This window comes from Mycteria americana, chromosome 5, assembly GCF_035582795.1.
Source record: "Mycteria americana isolate JAX WOST 10 ecotype Jacksonville Zoo and Gardens chromosome 5, USCA_MyAme_1.0, whole genome shotgun sequence".
Taxonomy (NCBI): domain Eukaryota; kingdom Metazoa; phylum Chordata; class Aves; order Ciconiiformes; family Ciconiidae; genus Mycteria; species Mycteria americana.
Window position 1 is genome coordinate 35,222,640 of NC_134369.1, and position 21,705 is coordinate 35,244,344.

The 21,705-nt window shown below is 53.6% G+C and overlaps 1 protein-coding gene across 2 annotated transcripts in view; it reads left to right on the forward strand.

The window, feature by feature from the left end:
• Positions 1 to 19,316, forward strand: part of SLC8A3 (solute carrier family 8 member A3) — a 94,506-nt gene extending 75,190 nt beyond the window's left edge. For both annotated transcript variants that reach the window (XM_075502903.1, XM_075502904.1), the window contains exons 3-6: positions 14,978 to 15,102; positions 15,640 to 15,739; positions 16,902 to 17,177; positions 17,494 to 19,316. In XM_075502903.1, coding sequence (XP_075359018.1) covers positions 14,978 to 15,102; positions 15,640 to 15,739; positions 16,902 to 17,177; positions 17,494 to 17,870 — 878 coding nt within the window. In that variant the 3' untranslated portion in view covers positions 17,871 to 19,316. The remainder of the gene's footprint in view (positions 1 to 14,977; positions 15,103 to 15,639; positions 15,740 to 16,901; positions 17,178 to 17,493) is intronic.
• Positions 19,317 to 21,705: the final 2,389 nt, after the last annotated feature.

Sequence of the window (21,705 nt, forward strand, 5' to 3'; positions counted from 1 at the left end):
CTGCAGGCCAGCGGCTTCCCTCACCAACAGGTAAGGATGGACCCTCTTTACCCGGAGGAGGTGAAGGACCATGCCGAGGAGGAGATATGGAGCCCTGGTTGGCCTCGTTAGAGAAAAGTCAGAGCAAGAGCACCATGGTTTTAAAATCTAAGAGGTGGGAGATTAAAATGCATTTGTAAATGTTGCTGGCACAAGGTGGCACAGTCGCTACACTAATTCCAGGGCATCTGGAAAGATCCCCAGCTCCGTAGCGCTGCACGCCGTGGCATCTCCAAGGAGCGTACCTTGTGCCTGGGATGAAGAATAAGGCTTTCCCATGCAGAGCAGAAGTGAGGCTTTCCCGTGCAGAGCGTCGGGGCTGATCGACAGCAGATGCTGTCGCCAGCAGCTTCACGGGGCGCAGGTGTGAGCAGGGGCGGAGAGGAGGCAGCCCGGGACGCGCACGGGCTCGCACACGCTTGGGCAGGTGTGCGACCTGCCGTACGGCGTCGGGAAGGGACGCTCACCGCGCCGTTGCAGGGGCAGAGTTCGGATGGTTTATTTATTGCAAAGCACGTGCATGACCGACCGATGCAGCCCCGCGGGCTGCGAGGTCAGCGCAGCCGCCCGCGCGGATGCTGCCATTGCCCTGCATCCACAGACGGGGGGAAAAAATCCCAAACTGCAGCCGCCGAGCTGGGACTTCACTTGGTTTTGTTGCGGTGATGAGTGGGCCCCCCTGTGACTCACATGGTGAGGGCAAAGCACGGCTCCTGCCTCTCCTGGGAGGTTCAGGCTGGGTTGCTTTTGATGAAGAGTCTCTCTGGGTTTTGGCTACCCACGCATTTGTTTCCAGTACTGCAAAAGACATGGTTTTCTTGACGGCGTGTCCTCGTTCTGTTGTTACTCCCCACTTAGCTCTGTCACACTGAGCCGGTGCCTCGGGTGCTGCAGGAGTAGTGGATGTTCTGCGACGGCTCTTCGGGGTGTCTTCAGAACATCTCTTCTGGCCCTGTTGGGAGCTGGGCAGTGTTGGGTGCCTCAGCTGACGGGCAGTTGTGTTTGGAAGTAATCTGCGATCCGGGTCGCGCAGAGACAGCCAGCGCAGTCGTGCCTGCGCTATCACAGCTTCGTGCCGAGGGCCTGGGCTCACCCCAGGCCCTCACCTTAAGGACACAAGCTAGGTAGCAGTGATGAGATCGGTGAGGAAATGTGGTGCCCTGAAGGGCAGGCAGAGCTGCCGGCAGGGCCGGTGGTCAGGGGCATAGATGCGTGCTTCTCAGACCAGCCCGGGGCAGAGTGTGGACGGTTTATTTTGGATGCAGAACTGGATCTGGAGCCCCATGCTATTAAAATCCCCTGCGCTGTCCCTGAGGGTGTCCACACTGCTGCTGGCTGCGGTGGCAGCGGTTTCTGATAGACGTACAGCGAAAGAGGACAGCAGGCGGGAGCAGGGTTCGCTACCGTATGGTTGATTTGCATTACTGGCTGCGCTGTGCCGTACACGTGCCGGTACAAAGCAGTCGCCGCCAGTCAAGGGAACGTCTGCTTGCCCTGAGCAGAGCTGTGGGATAGAGGGGAATGACCTCGTCTTGGGCTGCACAATTAGGTGAGGCTGGGTATCTCCAGGAGGGTCTCTGTGAGGGCCAGAGCTCAGCAGAAAATTCATCCTATTGCCCTTGCTGTTTGCACCTACAAGCACCTTACCAGGGAAAAACATCTCTACTCAGGAAGGTACCTATGGTGGTCCGAACGCAGATTCCCGTCTCCGGGTTGCTCAGGGCTTGCACAGCGCCTAACAGCCACTGAAACAGCCTTTTGACTGAAACATTTTGCGTCATCTGCAGATGCTGCTCCTCACGGTTCACCCCCAATTATACCAGTGCCGTGCTGCTTTGAGCCTTGCGGCACTCGGTTGTTAACCCTTGCCATAAGGAGAGCTGACCACGTGCTCCTGTTCTTTACTTTCCCCCTATATAAATGTTGCATCCACAATACCAAACTTTGTCTTGCAGCCCATTTATTCTTTTTCACCAATTGCTTTCTGCAGCTGGAGTTTTTCAAAGCCTTTCTGATCATCCAAACAAATCACATCAAGTAGTTTTACTTTAGCAGCTCTTTTTGTTGATGTGCTCCAATAATTCAAAGAGATGAGAATAGATCTGAGATGGGTATCTTGCCAGCCCAGTCTGTGATGAAGACCGATACTGACTCACTGGAAGATTTCATTTGATAGCAGATAATGGTGAAAATAGCATTTGGGAAAATTATGTTTCATGAGGGTAGTTGGGAGTCTGCTCATGAGAATTCAGCTTGTGGCACAGTGGTAGAAGATTCAGCCTCAGGGCTGGTGCGTGAAGGCTGAGTCTTGGGGGTTACACTTTGCAAAAGGGACCGACATCCTTCATGCAAAATTTTGCTTCAGAAAGTACGTCTCCCACAAGATACGACTCCACTGGAAACAGGAGCACAGATGGCTGGCAAGCACTATTAAACAGCTTGCTGGCATGACCTGGCTTGGGAAGATTTTGTCTGAAGTCCTCTCAGCCCTCCCAGCACAGAGTCAACTGGTGTGGACAAATCTCCTAACACATCTCCTTTTAATGAAGTGTCAGCACCCCTGATGGGAAAGCTTCGTGCCCCAGAGGGAGGATGTGGCTGGGAGTCACAGAGTGAGGATTAAACTGCAAAGGAAGAAGGATTCCTAGCTTGGATTGATCCAGCAAGTTATCTATATCAAAATATTGATGAAATGATGTGCCTTGGTACAAAGGTCAGTGCCTGGATAAGATAAGCTGCATCGATATGTGAGCGCGCGTGCTGCATTTTTCTGAAGCGTGGGCAAACGCTGAGAAACTCCTTCTGCTATCAGCTGCTGCTGGGAGTAGCAAAGCAACGTTAGATTGCTGTTTCCTCCTTCCCCGAAGGTTTAATAATTTGCTCGCAGCTCTGTGATTAAGCTGAACGCTGCTGATTCTCCTGATGGAGAGGAGTCTCTTGGAGTCTGCAAGAGCTCTGCTATTGACTTCAATAATAACGGCATTCAGGTTAATGCTGCAAAATCTCTGCCTTGCTTAGCCTATAAAAACCCCATATTTATAGCTCTTCACAGTCCATTAGGGAAACAGTTCGCTCACCTCAGTGAGCAAATGCGGAGGCAGAGCCTGTGGAGAGTTGCATCTGGAAGACGGGGGATCCTCACCCCTTTGGGGAACGGAGCGCGCCGTTTGCGTGGGCACTGAGCTCCTTTGGGTGTGCACGGGGTGCAGGCAATGTGTTCTCCTTGCCTTTTGCTGCCTGTGACTGCCCTGTTGTGTGACTGAGGGTCTCTCCAAAATCCAGCCTCCTCGCCCTCATTTCAGCTCACTCTCTAAATCCCAGGCCTTTAACAAGGATCCTCTTATCCACGCAGTGGCTTCCTGGAGTCGTTAGGGATATTGATTAGAGAAGATTTATGTTAATGAAGAATGAGTCCAGAATAAAGCATGCAGCATGGTCAAATCTCTCTCTGAGGTAAACAGCAGAAAAAGGTATTTCACTGTTTAGAAAAAGGCTGGGACGCACATTTAGCACAGGATTTACAGGATTGCCCGGTTTCTCGTCTGCTCCCATCCCAAGCCCAGTTCCTCTTGGTTTAACCTTCTTCGGCCTCGGTAGAGTTAAAGCAGGCGGGAATTCAGTTCCGGATCTGTACCCCACACCAGCACGCACGACACAGCAGGATTTCACCCCAAAGTACATTGAAAACGTGCAGATGAAATCGTTTATTAGTAATTAGCTTTTTTAGCAGCTAAATTCAGGTCTAAATTGTCCAGTTGCGGGGGTGGCAGGGGAAGCAGAGTTCATGCACACAGTTTTGACTTTGCCGAGTAAAAACCAGGCCTGCAGGGCAGGGAAACCCCAGTAAAGGAGGAACTGGGATCCAGAGCTGAAGGCTTTGGGTCTCCCGAGAGAGTCAGCATCACCTACCCTGTCTGCGGGCGCGGGCGTGCGTCTGTGCTTATGCCGTGCAAGGGTTAGGTGAGGGGTACTTGGGAATGCTATTTTGGATTGGACTGCGGAGCTAATTTTAGCAGCTCCCTGTAAGAACAGGCATGTCGAGCCTCTGAGACTACCTGAGATGCCAACAGCAACGAGGTGGCCTGGCTCGGCCCCATGAGGAGCGTGACGTGCAGAGCAGGAGTGCAGGAGGAGGAGAGGTGCCCTGGGGAGGGATGGAGGATGCAGCCCGGGCTGGGGGCAGCGGAGGGAGGCTTGTGGGATGGGAACAGCACGGGGACCGTCGGTGGGGCTGGTACAGGGACAGCATCCCCAGATGGACTGTCAGGAGACATTACAGGTCAGGGCTAAGGGCACGTTAGCAGATGCATGTGCAGGAAGGAGGCTTTAGTCCGTGAAATCATTTTCTTGCTTGCATGCACAGCATTCACTCAGAAATATAAAGATAAAATAATCCCTTGGCTTTCTGCGTGCTGTATTCTTGATGTTTCATTCATAGCCTTATAGGCTTCTTCAAATATTCATGTATCATATCATAAGTGAAAGGGAGAAAAATAGTTCTTTTGCAGGCTCAAAAGCAAATGGGGAAAAAAATAAGCTCAAATCCCAGAGCACTAGAACAACAGTTTTAAAAAACATGAGGAACCAATGATTTTTTTTAATAACCACAGTAGCTTAGGGGCCCAGTAATATTTCATTATATTAAATTTGAACACCGAATCAACCCATTGTACTAATGCTTGTAATTGCAAAAGGCAAATTAAATTTCCCCCCATTGTCTGGAGAACCAGAAGGCCATGGAATAGTAAGGAGGCCACAGGTTAGGATGGAGCTGCAAGGAGACTCAAGATCGCTCCTACAAGGAGCAGCGACAGGCCTGCTGGAGACTTCCAGACGTCCGTGGAGGACGGGAGGTTGTGCAGGCAGAGCAGGTTGTGTGCTTCTCGGGGCTCTGTGGCACTGTACGTGCTGCAGAACGTATTCACGAATGGTTCCCCCAAAAGTTTTTGACTCTCAAAAGGAATTGACCCTGAAACACGAGGGATGCTCAGCAAGGAGCCTCTTCATTGCCCCTTCCCCTTTCTCTGTGCCTCTACTTGCCCGCACAGACACGGGAGACCTCCGCGAGTGCCCAGGGTATCTCCAGCCAGGGAGATGGATAGGTGGACGAAGATCTTGGCTGGGCCGATGACTCTCCGCAGGCTGTTGGGAAAGCTGTGCCCGTGGGTGCTGCTCGACGGAGCAGAGCCGTGACTGGGAGCCAGGACGCAGGATTACTTTCCCCGGCTCTGCCACTGATGTGCTGTGCGACCTTTGACGAATTGCTTAGGAAATCACTTTCAAGCCAGCATGGATACAATTAGGTGCCTCTGTACAAAAGTGCCTGCTTTTCAGAGGCCTGAACCGGCAAGCCTGGGTAAATTAGCACTTTTGGACTCCAGCCCACTTCTGAGTTTGCAAAATGTTCCCTTTAGCCTCCCTTTGCTTGCTTCACCATCTGTCAAATGGGGCTGTTAATACTGACTCAGTCTTTGTACAGAGTTTTAAGCTTCTGAGACTAAAAGTGCATGATAATAAGTGTTAGTAATTACAATACCGTCATCGCATGCAACCAAGTCTTCGGGGACCAGTTTGCTGTTTGAAGGACAGGTAGAAGTCAAAGCTAAGGCACAGAGCTGGTGCTTGGCCCGTCTCAAAGAGGGTTTGGTATTTTTTGCTATACGGATTCTCCTGTAGTTAGTTTGAAACCTGGATGCAGGCTGTGGCTTTCTAGGAGTAACACCTAAGAGGGATCCAGCCGGACGTTTCTTGGTGACAGCTCTGGGGAGCGGGGAAATCAAGGCAGGGGAGGTCCAGGAGGTCACTGCCCAAGGCAGCAAGAGGGCTGGGCTGTGCCTGTATGGAAAGTCAGGGTAAGGTCATCCCTTGCAAGGACCTTCGCCCCCTTCTCCTCCCTTTCTCCCACCTCTAGCCTCACAGGACCACGCGGTCACATTTCCCGGGAGGCAGTCACGTCCCGCTGCGATGACATTGCACGGCACGTGCCCGTGCAGCACCGTCGGGCAGACCCGCAACTGGGAGCAGAGAGAGCCAGGAGGACTCAAAGTGGTGATGCTTTACACGTGCCTGTGCTCCTCTCGGCTCCCTGACCCTCTGGGAGCGGTACCTGTGGGCCGCAGGACAGGCGTAGGCGAGCAGGGCATCCCGGGGGACGACGCACAGCCGCGTTACCCCCGCTCCATTTCACACTGGAGGCCAGCACCCGTTTTGTCAACACCTCCCCCTGATGATGTTCTTCTCAGCGAGCTGCCCGTCAACCACCTTCTCTTCTCAGCCACCGACGGGTTTACCAGGACCTCTCCGGTTTTGCCAAGCCCCACCACAACCACATACTCCCTGCTGAAGCCAGGGCACCCACCATGCCTTTGGGTCAGTTTGGGTCACTTCAGGCCCCGATGGCAAGCGTAACCGTCCCCTCCCTACTTTTCCCTTCCCCTCCTCGCCACTCCCCACCTGTATCCCACCCCTCTGCCTTCGCTTGGGGGGTGTGACCTTGGGGAGCCAGCACCCTGGTGCTCACCAGCATCCTCTCCATCGCGCTGCCGCAGGGTCTGCTCCCCAGCCTGCCCCTGGCATGCGACCCCGGCGAGCTTGCACGCCGCCTTGCGCCACGTCCATCGCTCACTGATAGCCGTCATCTGCAAAACTGCTTTTCCCCCTTGGATATTAACTTCTTCCCTCTTCTCTTCTCTCTCCCTGTCTTTCTCGTGTTCTTCTCTCCCCACAGCCCTGCTGCTCACCCAAGGTAAGTGCTTTTTCTCCTTTCCTCTGCCTGCTCTGGCTCTGTTTTTGTCCCCTTCGGTCAGCGTTTGTGTTTGCTTTGTTGTAGACAACCCCAGCTCATGGTGTTTGTGTCCAGCAGGAACTAGTTAAGAGCAACACATTAAGAACGTGACAGCGATTGACTGACATCTAAGAGCATTCCCCATATTCCAGATTTTCCCCCGTGGTTTTGGGGAATGGCCCAGCCAGGGTTGCAAAGCAGAACGCGCAGCTCTGGCTGGTCCGGGACCATGACTCGACCCTCTGGTCAGGCACCTCTGGGGCTTGGGTTGTTCTGATGCACCGGGGAGCACAGGGCTCTCCTGCAGGGGGGTGGCACTCCTGGGGCGTGGGGTGGCGTTGCCTGGGGTGGTGAGGGTGCAGGGCCGCGCAGGTGTCCCCGTCCCATGCAGGATCAGGCCATGCGTCACCCCTCAGTGCGGGCACCCGGGTGCTCTCCACCTCCCGTCCTGGGGGGTCCCGGGGTGAGCCCAGCGCCAGGGCAGTGCTACCAGGGCATGATAAGCATCAGCACCGTTTCCCTCCTCACCCTCAGCTCTGGCTCTGCGCTCTTCACCTCCTCTCCCCGTGGCAGGATTTTATGTGTATTAATGCTGAGCCCCCCCTTCCTTGCCTGAAATCCCCGTTACGCCGGTCTCTCTTGATCCCACTGCAGAGTGATGTACACCTCCTGTATTTTTCTTATTCCTTCAATTCCAGATATGATTACAGTTGAATTTGCACTAAAGAAACATTTGTCAAAAGATAAGGGCGGGCACGCAGGGTGCAGAGAGGAGCTCGAGTCTGACAGGTTTGCAAGTAGAGCTGAAAACCAAAGCGTTCATCATGCCTGAGCTGTGCTGCAAATCAAAGGAGCAGCATCTGCCGCGCAAGCTTCAGTCTCTGCTCCTTTTCGGAGGATGCCAAATCTGCTGCGCAGGGGATGGCCTGAGCCCGTCGGATATTGGGCTAATTAGGAAATTGCTAGTGGCAGGCAAAAGTCCCCAGCTCCCCAAATATCAGCTTAGGGTGTTTATGGAGAACTCCTCGGAGCGGTTTGGATGTTTTCCTTTGTTACTTCTTCAGGTCCGGGAGGACTGGAAATAAGTTGAGCACAGCCTCCTTCCCAGTAATTTCATTGCTTTAATTCAGTAGCTGCCTAATTTGATCAGAACCCCGGGAACCAAATAATTTCTATTAAAATAACATAACTTTCCTCCCTCTGTTGTGATCCAGCCTGATTGCTTTTGGCAGCCGTTATTGGAGAACTTGGTCACCAGCTATGGAAAGTTGCTTTACAGTTAATAAAGAAAAGCCTCGTCTCTGCCGGTGAGGGGAAGGAGGGGTCCTGGGGTGCCCCCAGGGTGCCCTCTCTGCTCGGCCCCCACACGCGCTTCAAGCCAGTGGCCAGCCGGCCGGCGAGCAGAGCCCCGCTCGCCGCAGAGGCATGTGCTGGAGTGTCACTCAGCAGCAATCACGGCTAATCAGCGGGGAGAGAAGTGACGTCCTCGTTTAGTCCGTGTCATGTTAGATTTGGATTACATGGACGTGCAGGAATCTTTGTAAAAAAACTGCATTATTGAACATTTCAGTGGAATCTGTCGGTCCCGCTCCTCATCCCCTCCCTCCCGGAGCAGCTCACACGGCTTTCCCCAGGGCTGGGACCGCTGGGCACCCCGGCTCTCCTCCGCAGCCCTGGGGTGTTCGCCCTCCCGCGGCACCTCTGCGGCAGCCCCCGCGGTGGCACTGTCTCTTTGCAGAAGCCCTGGGGTGCCCGGATGGATGAGCCCAAGAGAAATCGCCTCTCTTGTCCCAGCAGCCCTTTCCTGGGGGTAAATGGGAGATCCTGGCTCCCTGCCTTGCAGAGCCCTCCCTGGGAAAAGAGGGCTGTGAATTTTACACAAGGCAAAGTAACCGGGCTGGGGAGAGCCTTTGGCACAGGTTCAGCTCAGCATTTGTTTCCTCCAAACGGGCTCTCCGAGCCAGAACTTGCAAGGCTGTGCAAAGCTTTTGAAAGCCTTGCTTGGCCAAGTGTCCAGTGCCAGCTGGGGCTGCAGAGGACCACAGTAGTATGGGGTGGCTGGGGAGTGACTTGAGAATCAAACCTGGGGTTTTTTTAACTTCTGTGATGCGTAACCTTTTGTTTTGGCCCTGGCAATGATCTCCTCGTATACTCTTTATAGAGGGAAATACTCGATACCAAAGTGCATAGCTACTGCAGTTGTCCCTGCCATTGCCAGCAGCGGATGAGCTGCTCTGGTGGTCTTTCCGCCTTTGCAAAAGTCACTGAAAGCCTGAGCAGAGCCTTTGCATGCAAGTTCTTGGGCTCAGGAGGTCCAGATCTTTAAAGGGATGAGGGGTTACCTAAATGGTAGATACTTCTCTACCCTCATTTCCACATATTCACCCAGATCAAAGAAAATATTTCTAAATATGTTTCTTTATTTATGCATTAAAACTCCTGGGTCCACTTTGGGGAAGGCTGGGGAGCAGGGACGCCAGTTGACTGGCCTGTCGGGGACAGTCGTGTCAACAGCAATCTCAAGGCAGAGCCAGCAGTGGAATAATGTGCAGTTCCCAGCCCTGTGCCTTAGCCTCCCTCTCATGACTGTGCAGCGTTTCCCAGTTAGCGTTAAGGACACTGGGGCATGTATATGGGATGTATCACGCCTCAAAAATAGCTTTCAGGGCTAAGTAAACAGATTCCTCCCTTTTTAGAAAGCAGCCCAGGCTGCCGGTGCTTGTGCATGTGCATGTGTTTCAGTAAAGGGCATATCCATATGCTAACCTCAAAAGCCAGAGTGTCTTTTAGCCAGCAGTCTTCCCCGGTTGTGACTGACAGCTTGACAGCACTCTGGAGAGAGGAACTCATTCATGCTCACCGTTTACTTTGTTTAGCCAGGATTATATTTTATTGAGCCGCAACAAAAAAATCCCATTTTAATTGTCGTTTTAATTTCTTCCTAGCGGCACAGTCCCCAGAAGGGGTGACCTTCATGCAGATACATGCCCGCTCTAGAAATGGGTAGAGATGAGAGAGCTTGAGGGGTGTGAAGTGGCCTTCATAGCAATCTTTCATGAATACATTGCTGGTTTTAATTCAATTTATTCAGCAAGTGACAGGGAATACAAACTGGTCTGTGGCTGTCTGATAGTCTTGCAGCATTGCCTAGGTGATGGGTAGCTACCTCTGTAGCGGTGTTACAGGGCCTTCCCATTGCCCGTTTTGGCTCAGAAGGTGTAGTGGCCAGATTACCCCATGGAAATGGGCTTTATCTAACTTTGATTTATGATATGTCCAGAGGGCCACGGGCAACGTCCAGTTCCATTTGGTCGCCCCGGTCTGAAGGAGGTTGAGCTAGCAAGCACTCGGGGAGTACCTGCCTTCCAGGAGCAATGCATGACGTGGGAACGCTGCTGGGTGCTCCCCTTTCCCCTGGAAGAAGTAAGAGGAGGAGGGGATCTGCTTACAGTATTTTGAGCCCAAGAAACTGCCTATCATGTGCAGGTGGGAAAGCGCTTTGCAAATAGCTGCAGGTGGAGTCCCAGGATGGCGTTCTCCTGCGGGTGAGAGAGCTGAGTGGGCACGTGGGGACGTGCCCAGCAGGCCTGCGAGCACGGCAGTGGCAGGACCATAAATAAGTAGGAGCTGCTGGCCGCCCTCATCTGTCCTACCTTTAACTGACCCTGAATGGGGCAGAATAAGTGAGAACACGGAGTGCTTTAACCAACCTTCCAGCAAGCAAGTGTTGGGTCCAGCGCCTAGTGGGTGTCAGCCGCGGCCATTGCTAGAGCCTGGGCAAAAGCGGACTTCATTCTCATTCCTCCCGCCCAGCCTTTGATCTTAGCAGACCTGTTTGTCATCTCCCCTGCTTGTAGCATCTCCTTTCTAACCCGTGGGCTCCCTGCCGCGAGGAGCAGAGTACCTTGGTGCAGCAGCCCCAGCTTGCCTAGCCTGAGCAGCCTGTGCATGCTCCTGTAGCCCAGATAGGTTGCTAGCAGTCAGTGGCAGCACACACCTATGTGCCGGAGCAGGCGGGGTTTAGGGGACCCTTCTCTTCCCGCCTTCCCTTCCCAGGGAGGAGGTGGAGGCAGCCAGGAGGTCCTGGCAAGCTCCTGTTCTTGCTGGGCATAGCCAGACCTTATCAGGCTTAATTGGGGTTGACAGCAGGGAGTCCAGGGTGCAATCCGCATTGAAAAGTAGGTACTGATGCTGATACAAACAGAAATCAGGCTAGTTAATAATTAAGCTGCAACTTGGCAGCATTCACCTTGGCAGACTTGACCTCCCAAATTAAAAGTCTGTCTCTCCCCCCTGCCCCCTGCGTTTTATTTATCACGGCCGTTGATAGTCTTCTTTGCAGGCTAACGCAGCGGGGTGATGTGTGACACACCTCACCTGTCCCTGCTTCTGGCGGAGCCCTCCAAGGCCCCCATCCCTACACGTGGTCCGTCAGGCGATGGGGGGGCCTGTGGCTACCATAGCCCACATGGGAGCATGCCCCACGCTTGCTGCAGGGACAGTGGTCTCCTGCGGCTCCGAAGGCAGGCTGGTGCACCATGCTGCTGGCTGAAGTGCTTCCCTGGAAGGCAGGAGCATGGTGAGTGTGCTCTGCCGTTGGGATGTTGCAAGAGTTTAGTTCCTCTCAGCTGTTGGATCTGTACACACGAGGCTCAACTCAGTCCTCAGCATCCCACGGGAACAGATAGACCCAGCAGGCCTGGAGCAGACTCAGGTTGGGGTCTGGTGTTTTGCAGAGATTGGCACTGATTCATGCTATAGGGTGCTCAAGTGTCCTAAATTGGTAGGTGGGGAGAAGTGACAGATTCATGTAGGTGCTTTGTATCGCTCTTTGGAGGTGCTTAACTCTAATTGTATGGTGAGTATAGATTGGGGCAAGAGACATGTCAACTGGGCTCTCAGGCTTGTCCTTCCTACCACAAATGGCACTGCTCTAACTTCAGAGGACAATCAGCAGCCTGGTACGTGGCACTTATGGGTCACTTGCACAAGTGCATTGAGCAAGACCCAGCACAATATTGATATGTGACTCAAACTCTGTCTCCTATATTAGGATAGAGGCTCAGTGAACATACAATGGCAGCTTCAGTGTTTTCAGATGCACCTTTGAAGTTTGTTAGGTTTCTCTGCTTTGCCTTCCTGTTGCACATTCACAAATGTAACTGCTTTTTAATGAGGTGTGACGGAATTACCTCCTTTTTTCATTATCTGCAAGCTTCCTCTATTAACATTTCTGCGAGGTACCCATTTGGCGATGCTGCCTATGCCTGTTCTCCTGCGGTTTGCTTGCAGCTGACATTGAAGGACTTACCCTGGCAGTGGCGTTCAATCAGCTGCCCCCATAGGACATCCTTGACGTGCCTTCTTGGGCAACCGTGTTTCTTCTCCCTGCGCCCCAGTTCACTGTATTGACCCCAGAGGAGCTGTGCGGTGACAGCAGGGCCGCCATTACTCGTGTCTCGGTGGATGTGCTGTCAGCAGGCTGCACGTCTCTGTCGCTGGCCAGCAGTCGAAGGTCCTGCCTCTGGCCACGGACACGGGGGTTCCCACGCAGCCTGCTCGACAGCCCTGGACCTGGCGCACAGTCGGAGCAGACGGAGCGGGTCTCCCTCCTCCTTCTCCAAGGGTATAAGGTCTTGTGCTGTCCTGCCTGGCACACAGGTACATAAACCAGCATGAGCAAGATGCCAGGTTCTGGGATAAAGCCGTGCTGGGTGCCGCTCCCTATGGGGAGGAGAAGGCATTCTGCACTGTGTGTGCTTACAGACCCGCCTGCAGCACAGCCTTGCCTACATAGCCAATATCCAGTGAGGCTCTGCGTTGCCTTACCATGCCAGAGGCTTTTGCCAAATCAGTTGAAGTGGGAACCAAGGCTTCATTGCATCATTTCTCCTGGACTTGTTAAGCTGAGGAAATTCTGCCCCATATTCCCCATTTTCAGGGCAGCTCTTCTGACTCCAGACATTTGCTTTCTGTGCTATCCAACTGCAGCCAGTGGGTGAGAGCCCAAGGGACCGTGCCGCCGGCTCTGACCACAGCTTTTCTGATGTAGTTACTTCCCAGCGAGGGTTGTGGTGAGCCAGACTGTCCTCGACTCTGGGCTTTGCAACCCTGCTGGGATGGCTGCTGCGCTTTTGCTCGGCTCAGTACTGTCCGCACACGTCAGCACGCGCTCAGCTCATCTGCCAAGCTGAGCCTTGCAGAGCTGAGGGTGCCTCCTCCCCTGAGCTTCAGGTTATGGGGGAGCTCAGACAGAAGCAAGCCGTGTACGTGGTACGGCAACTAATGTGTAAGCACCTGCATTTTCAACGATGGATGCAGCTTGTCATCTTCATACACTTCCAGGCAGAGGCAGAGACTGGACTTTCTCAATCTCTGTCTTGGAAAAAGAGGTGTAGATTTCATCTAACTCCCTGCTCAAGCGAATATAAGTAACTTGCATCTTGTTCTTGATGGTCACCAGTTCATGTCTCCAAGTGTAGCATAAGGCAGAACATTTTGTCCAAGTCCACCCTTGTTCCTGCACTTCTCCAGCTCAGCTGCCTCCTCCCCTCTCTGCTGGCTTGGCCTTTGCCTGCAGTTGCCCTCTTACCCCTCTGGCATCCTGAATTGCCCAGCTGCATTGCCTGCCTTCTTCTCCAGGCACTGTGCTCCCCCCCGTCTCAGTATTTGTAAACTTTTGGGATTCCCAAATCCAGGGTACACTGTCTTTGAGCTGGGCAGTGATGGCTTTGATGTACGTCACTGGTTTCAAATGATGGATGTAGCTGCTTCTGCTTCTGTGATGGGTTATAATAATGTCACCTGCCACAGGAGTTATTATATATTTTATAAACTCTGCAGGACTTGCAAGGTTTACAGTCTTTGCAGTCAATCTAGCCGGGTTGATGAAGAGAAGGCAGAGTTTATAACTAGATTTCACTGGGACTTTATAATTTCTGTGTGATTTTTGGTGCGGAGTATGAGATCTGCTGGAGCCCACATGGGATTAATCACATCTGAGGCATTACCTGGGGTGTTTGTAAACTCTATAGGAAACCCTGGGTAACATCTGACCCACTGCTCAGCCAGAACAAGATGCTCTACGTTTGTGATACTGCCCCAGCTTCTGCGGAGCTCCAGCTCCCACTCCCAGGCTCGGCTCGGCCCCGTGCTGCAGCTGGCATGCCCTCGCTGGTCAGGCACAGGAAAGCCAAGGGAAACCCAGCTTCTTTCTTGAGATGTCAAGGCTTTGCAGAGAGCCCACTGGCATGTGCCTGCACTTGGGTGTGTGGGTGGGAGAGGAGACCTAGGTCAGGGCCAGACACAGTGCCGGGGCACCCTTCCTGCTGGTCGGCGTGCTTCTTCCCATCCAGGCAACCAGAACCTCCCCAGGCACCTCGCTGGGTTTGCTGGGGCATCAGCAAGGTGACCCCGACGCAGCGTCATCTCAGCATGCTGCACCTCCCGGGCAGTCCCACAGGGCCACCCCTCCTGCCCCACGATGGCATCTGCTGACCGGGGGTCCTGGTTTAGTGTCCTCCAGCAGAAACTAGACATCCAGTATCAGGAAAGCAAAAACCCACTTGGCTCCTGACTTTACTTCTTCCTGTTCATTTTTCTGAATGCTAGGAACATGTGCGTGTGTGGTTGTGACTGCGTGTGTCTATGTGAGAGTTAGATCAAGCACTGAGTGACACGGAGTGCCAACAGTGATTTTCCAATCAAAGGGGAATAAAAAGATCCTGTCTCCTGTTCATTCAAACCAGGAAACACGCCAGGGCATTAAAGCTGTCTTAAAGGACGCTTGTGCCAAATGGCAGAATGAATCAGTTCCTCGGTCTCCCCAAAGATGTGGTTGCTGCAGGGATGATGGGAGGGCCTATGTCATCCAAGAGCACCAATGCAGGCCAAAGAAACATTTGTTTGGTTTTTTTTTTAAATAAATTAAAACCATGTTGTATATGTTCCTGGTGACTAACCGATATTCAGAAATCTTGGTCCTTTGTTTCTGTGGTCCAACACCCCACCACTGCCCCCCAAATCGCTGCATGACCTTAGCAAGCTGTGAAGGGGCTGCAGAAGCCCATGCTCAGGCCCTGCAGACAAGCCCCCGCGGTGTCCCAGTGCTCCAGGGCTGCTGTCTACAGCTTGGTGTTGACTTTGCTTTCACAGAGGTGGCTGAGAGGAAGCTGACGGTTGAAGAGGAGGAAGCCAAGAGAATTGCAGAGATGGGCAAACCAATACTTGGCGAGCATCCCAAACTAGAAGTCATCATTGAGGAATCCTATGAGTTCAAGGTCAGTAGTCGTCCCAGGTGTCCTCCAGGAGGGGAAAGCCGTGTGGCACTGAAGAGCAGCCATGGAAAGCAGAACTGAGGGGGCTGGGGGTGGCCACATGTGCAGGGAAAGGGCTGCTGGAAGATGAAAAGGAGTATGCAATGCAATAAAGTAGGGGGGAAGCCTACAAGAACTGCCAGGGGGACGTAGCTGCTGGTAGGCAAGAGGTAAAGGAAGGAAGACGAGGGAGCCCTGCTTGGAAGCAGAAGAAACCAGTGTGCAGGAGAGGGCAGGAGCAAAGCTGTCTCTGGTGAGGCAGGGGCGAGGGAAGAAGGAGCTTCCTCTGGAGTAAGGGGTGGCAAAGAAGCAGGCTCTGGTGAGGTCTGGGTCAGCCTGTCCAGGGAGAAGGTAGGCCCAACTCCATGACCTCATCTGACTGGTAGGGGAGTGCTTGTGGCACCTCAACAGTTTGGGAAAGGTCTGTGAGACCACTGCAAGATCAGCCTGGCCTGCCAGCCTTGCCAGTTTAATTGCTGTGCGTCTTTGTTCCCACAACAGAGCACCGTGGACAAGCTGATTAAGAAGACAAACCTGGCTTTGGTTGTAGGGACACATTCCTGGAGGGACCAGTTCATGGAGGCCATTACCGTCAGCGCAGGTGAGGGGACATCAGAAAACCCACACCAGCATCCCCTGGGTTTGTGCAGCCTGGGATGAGATCTGTCTGGGCTCAGGAGACAGCGTCTGCCTGGTCAGTGATGCTTAGATGTTGCGTGCATGGTGGTCACCAGCAAAGCCAGTCCAAAGAGCTCCTCCGCTCCAAATATACTGGGCTTTTGCAGATGCATTAGCTGGGAGCCCAGGAGATCCATCTTTTGGTGCAGAGCCATCCACGACACCAGTTTTCACAGACTTGACTTCTGCTGGCGGTGCTCCTGCTGCTTCAGTGGTCCAATGAGCAGCATACAGGCAGCAAAATCCCATCCTGGCCGGGCTGCTGGCTCCTGGTGTGCCCAGTGCTGTCCTGTTCAGGTAGCTCCTGCTGCTGGAAGATGTCCTGTAGCCATCGGCCAGTAGTCTCTGAGAGTAGGGAGGGCTACCAGATATGGACAGGAGATGTTGCCCCACAAGGCAGGAGCTGGTGGAGGGAAAGGCCCAGAGACCTGCCAGACATTTTAGGCATGTCCATGCCATTAATGACACTCAGGCACCTTTCTGAACCTTTTCTTGATGGTTTGGCATCTCTCCTGAAGGGCTGTTGTCCACCCAGCCATAGTGCGGGAAGCAGGCAGGCAGCTGAGTGGGAGCTGTCACCAGTGGCCACACGGGCTTCTTCTGAAGTGAAAGAAGAGGTGCGGGGTATTCAGTTTTCCTCTTTCCAGCAATTAAGAGAAACTGCTTCTGTGGAAACAGTACTTCCATCCCTGTAGCAAGCAGGCCTGCTTCTCTCTTCCTCCATCTCTCTCCTTCCCGTGCCATTTGCTCCGTGCTCCCTACCTGCTTTCTCTTTTACCAATTTATTTCCATCGTCCTGTATCTGCGCAGAGACTAGCAGTGCTTCCAGCCTCGGGGCTGACCTGGCCCACCAGGCTAAGGAGGGAACCCCTCCAAGGGGCTGCAGTGCAGTGATGGGTCCCATCACTGAGGGACCTGGTGTGCCCTGAGCCCACTGTTGTGGCCAGCACCACGCCACCTTGTCCCAGCAGAGCAGCGTCCTTGGAGCCCTGGGGTGAGGGGCCAAGCAGGGGCTGCAGCCCACCCCTGTAACCTTGATCTGCCCCGTCATGAGCGCCGGACCTCTCCTTCCACATTGTTCGCAGCGGGTGATGAAGACGAGGATGAGTCCGGTGAGGAGCGCCTGCCGTCCTGCTTCGACTACGTGATGCACTTCCTGACCGTCTTCTGGAAGGTGCTATTTGCCTGTGTGCCCCCCACCGAGTACTGCAACGGCTGGGCCTGCTTCGTCGTCTCCATCCTCATCATTGGCATGCTCACGGCCGTCATCGGCGACCTTGCCTCCCACTTCGGCTGCACCATCGGCCTCAAAGACTCGGTGACCGCCGTCATCTTTGTCGCCTTCGGCACTTCCGTACCAGGTCGGGTGGCCGTGGGGAGGGGACGGGGTGGGAGGAAAGTCCTCCGGCAGCTCTCCTGCCCCAGGGGAGCAGCTCCGTCATGGGGACGGGGTTCAGGTTGGGAAGGGGCTCCGCAGTCCCCTGTCCCCAGGCAAGGTCACCCCACTTGGTGGTCACCCCCACTGGACCCGGGCGGGGGGGTGTGCACCAGGAGAGATCCGTGTCCCAACCTGGCCAGTGCCACACCTGAGCCTCCCTTGTCCCCAGACATGAAGGGTTGCCCCTTTCTCCTGTTGGACCCCCAGTGATTTCTCCTTCCCTCCTCCCCCAACCCCAGACACGTTCGCCAGCAAAGCCGCGGCCATCCAGGACGTGTACGCCGACGCCTCCATCAGCAACGTCACAGGCAGCAACGCCGTCAACGTCTTCCTGGGCATCGGGCTGGCGTGGTCAGTGGCGGCCATCTACTGGGCGTCGCAGGGGCAGGAGTTCCAGGTGTCAGCAGGCACCCTGGCCTTCTCCGTCACCCTCTTCACCATCTTCGCCTTCATCTGCATCAGCGTCCTCCTCTACCGCCGGCGGCCCCACATCGGGGGGGAGCTGGGTGGCCCCCGGGGGTGCAAACTGGCCACGACGTTGCTCTTCATCAGCCTCTGGCTGCTGTACATCCTCTTCGCCACTCTGGAGGCCTATTGCTACATCAAGGGGTTTTAGGCGGTGGAGGGACGGTGCCGCCGGGGGGAGGGACCCCCTCCTCCGTTACCTCACCGGACACCGGTCCTGTAAGTGCGGTTTCACCAGAGCGGACGGCTGTCCCTCGGGGGCCGCCGCGGCCCAGACGGTTGGACGGCTGGGCGCCGAGAAGGGCAAAACCATCACAGAGTGGAAAAAAAAACCCAAACAAAACCCACCCAAAATGATACAAAAGAAAAGAAGGCAACAATGGCAAGTGTTGAAATAAATAAAACAAAACAGAATAGACCCAGCCACTGACCCCATTCAATGAGATTCAGAAGTTTCAGCCATCTCCAAAGGCCACCTCTCCCACAGGGGCTTGTCCGCTTTCCTCTCGAGCACCCCTCCGCTGTAAGGAGACGTTTTCTTATTTTTACTGGTTGGGAATTGTAGAAGGCTGATCAGGAATTTGATTTTTTTTTTTTTTTTTCCTTTTTTTCCTTTTGTTTGCTTGTTGCTTTTTGGTTGGGGGGGCACACTGCTTGGTTATTTCTTTTTCTTTTTTTACTACTAAAATAGAAAAATGTTTAAAATCTACTCTAAAGCTTCAAGCTGCCCTCAGCGCTGGAATTGAACATGTGTATTTTTTGAAGCCACAAAAGACTGTGACACAGTCAAAGAACTTTTTCACTATTACTCGTTTCCTCCCTCGCCGCCTTCCATTTCTTTCTTTTTTAAGAACATCACAAGACTGATATATTTTTAATACAAACACAGATACACACACATTCAGTGACAAAGGCTGGAGCATGTAGCATCTCAATCACCTGCCTGGGCTAGGAAAAAAGGAGGAAAAAAAACCAAACCCCAAACCCCAGCCCTCTAATATAAGACGTATAATGTATATTTTGACTATGGCATTTCTCTTTGTACAATTAACTTCGAGCTTGTGGTACTGCAGGGAGAGATAATTACGTTAATTTACAACCGATAAAGAAATAAATGGCTACCCAGGAACAGCCTGCCCTGGGGGGAGCGAGGGGGCCAAGGAAAGCAGTGCCTGCTCCTTGGGGGGGTGGTGGTGGGTTTGCTGCGTGGTCCTCCTGCTCGGAGGTGGAAATGAATTCAGGAAAACCCGGACAGCGTGCCCGTATGTTCCCGGTGCCGTCCCACCCCGCCCTGTGGCGTGGCTGCCCTTTCCCTTGTTTGCTACCCTGGTTTTCACAGCGCCCGCGTCTTGCTGGTGGTCTTCAGGCCATTGAAAGGTACAGGATTAAAAACTGCCACCCACGTCAGGACTCCTGTAGCATCTCAAGTACATTTTAGGAACACCAGACAGACTAAAAGGCATCCTTTTCATTTGAAGTGCATTTCTTTTTAAGGAAAAACATAAACACCATGAGAGTATGTCATGAATTACATCAATGGCTGCAAATTGAAATGTTGGGTTGGTAATAAAAATAAATAAAAACTATATCTATATAAACAGTGCTATCTAGAAACATATTTCTTAATTGAGAGTCCTGGAAGAGGATGTTAAAACCTTACTCTTTGTAAAATGTTTTCAAGATGAAGGTAATTTCTTCTATCAAGAAACAGGTGCTGTAAAGGGAAATATTTTTTTCATAAAGTAAGTTCCCTATAAGAAGCCAAATCTTGGGAGGCGGCAAGAGAGGGGCTGCCAAAAGGTACGTCCGTCCGTCTCTGCCTGCTGCAGTGCGTTCTGCTGCCCCAGGAGGCAGGGAGGAGGTGGCCGCAGGTTAGGAAAAAAGCAATGGGAACAAGGTTGTTACGGACAAAAAAAAGAGATGTAACGTTATAGCGGGTGACTAGATGAGCACGACGATGGTCCTTAACACACAGATGAAGTATTTATTTTCATACAAAATGTTTATCAATCGGATCTCTATAGCTCTATATAAATGTGTATACATGTAAGGCAGAGAAGAAGGCTCCTTCTCAGAGCAGCAGCAGGAGCTCTGCTGGTGGGAGCCGACCGTGGCTGGAAGCCGTTGGGTTTGAAGCCAACAAGCGTCCGACCTCCTGCTTCCTTACCCTCCCTTCGCCATGCCTTTGGGAAGGGGCCTGAAAAAGATGGGCAAGAAGCCCCGAGGCCAGGCTCCCACCAGGCTTGCCGGTCCCCCTGGCCGTGCCAGCAGCCACCGAGAGCAGCTGCTGCCGCTGCCCGTGCCCGCCAGCCGGGGACCCCAGAGCGCACGCGCGTGACGCTGAAAGAAAAATTACAAAAGCCCCCCTAAATGCTGTGTGTGGGGGCTTAAAGTGCGGAGGGGGGGGTGTTACCATTGCTGGTTTTAATTTGGACATGTAAAGTCTGTCGAGCTCTTACTTTACCCGTGCCAGCTCACCCACCCCTGGGTAGAGCGGGGCCTGGGGAGCTGCAGTGCTGTTCGTCTGTGCTTGTGCTGTACCCACCATGTGCTTTCCATCCGCTTCCTTCTTCTGCTGACCTCGGGGAGGGGCGCGGGGAGGACTGGCTGCCGTCAGTGCCGGCTGCACGGGGACCGTGGTGCCCTCCATGCACGAGGGCGATCTGCGCCAGGCCGACAACGTCCGTGGAGTGTTTCTTTCTTTTATTTTTATTTTTTACTTCATTAAAAATATGCAAGCTGAAAAAAAAAACAAGTTTGGTGCCTTTGCAGATTTTTTTTTTTTTTTTTTTTTTTTTTTTTTGCTGAGGCTTTTATGTTTTATTTTGGGTCTAGCTATCTGCTTGCTCCTGTTTTCCTTTGGGCAGGTGCCTGGACTCGGTCACACTGGCTCTGGCTGGTTTGCTCCCCCTTCCACGCCAGCCCTCCGGTTCCGTTCTGGGAGGAACCCGCAGCACTTGCCCGTGGCTGACTGGCGGAGAGGAGATTTTGCTGGTGTTCTTGCTGTCACTGCTCCTTCCCCTTTGTGTCTCCCCTCAGCTTCCCATGGCAGCCTGCAATAACAGCCGCTGGCCTCTCGCAGCAGCCCTCGTGCTCTGGGCAGCAGACGCTTACATTTTTGGCCTCCCTCTCCCCTCCGTCCCCGCTCCTCACTGAGGCCCCTTTGCTGCTGGGGTTGAGGGTAAATAACGCACCCTGACATCAGGAGGGAAAAGCAGAGGTGATCAGAGGAGCTGCTTTGTCCCTGGGGTCTGCCATGGCACGGGGGCGTAGCCTAAGGACCATGCACGGTGCGGGGCCAGCGGTACCTCTGGCTGCCTTCCCACCGCCGCTGCCACGGGGGGCACCCCCAGCACCCCACGGGTTTTGCCGTCCCGGTGATGCTGTGCTGCACAGATGGCAGTCAAAAATCAGCCTTTGGGTAAAAATCAGTTTTGCAAAGAGGCATCGCTCGCCTGTCCCCCTCAAGCTGGCCGGGAATTGTGCCCCGGGTTTGGCTGGTCCCATGCTGCCTCCTCACCCAGCATCGTCACTGGCTGCCTTTTTCCACTTGTATTTGGGCCCCTGACCCCAAAAATCCCCTTTACAGTGAGCCTTGTGCCAGACCTGTCCCCACATGCCTTTCTGCAGCAAAGGGGCAGCTGGTGCAGCCCACAACCCTAGTGGGAGCCCAGGGATGACCCCTTTGCCTGCCCTGACCCAGGGGGAAGCACACGTGCTCCGGCTCTGCAAAAGGACCTATTGCCTTTGACTTCAGTGAAGGGGCTGGGGGGGCGTTGGGGGGGGCATCGCGACCCTTTGGGGCTGGCTGGCTGCCACTGCTGTGCAGAAGCATCCCAGTCCCCACAGGTGCTGAGGCTTAGGTCCGGGACCGAAGGGTGCTGGGTGCTGTCCCAGAGCGAGCTGGGCTGAGTGACAGGAGCACACAGGCATCGGGGAACTGGGTGCAGTATGGTACAGTGAGAATAAAGTGTTTGCTAGAGACA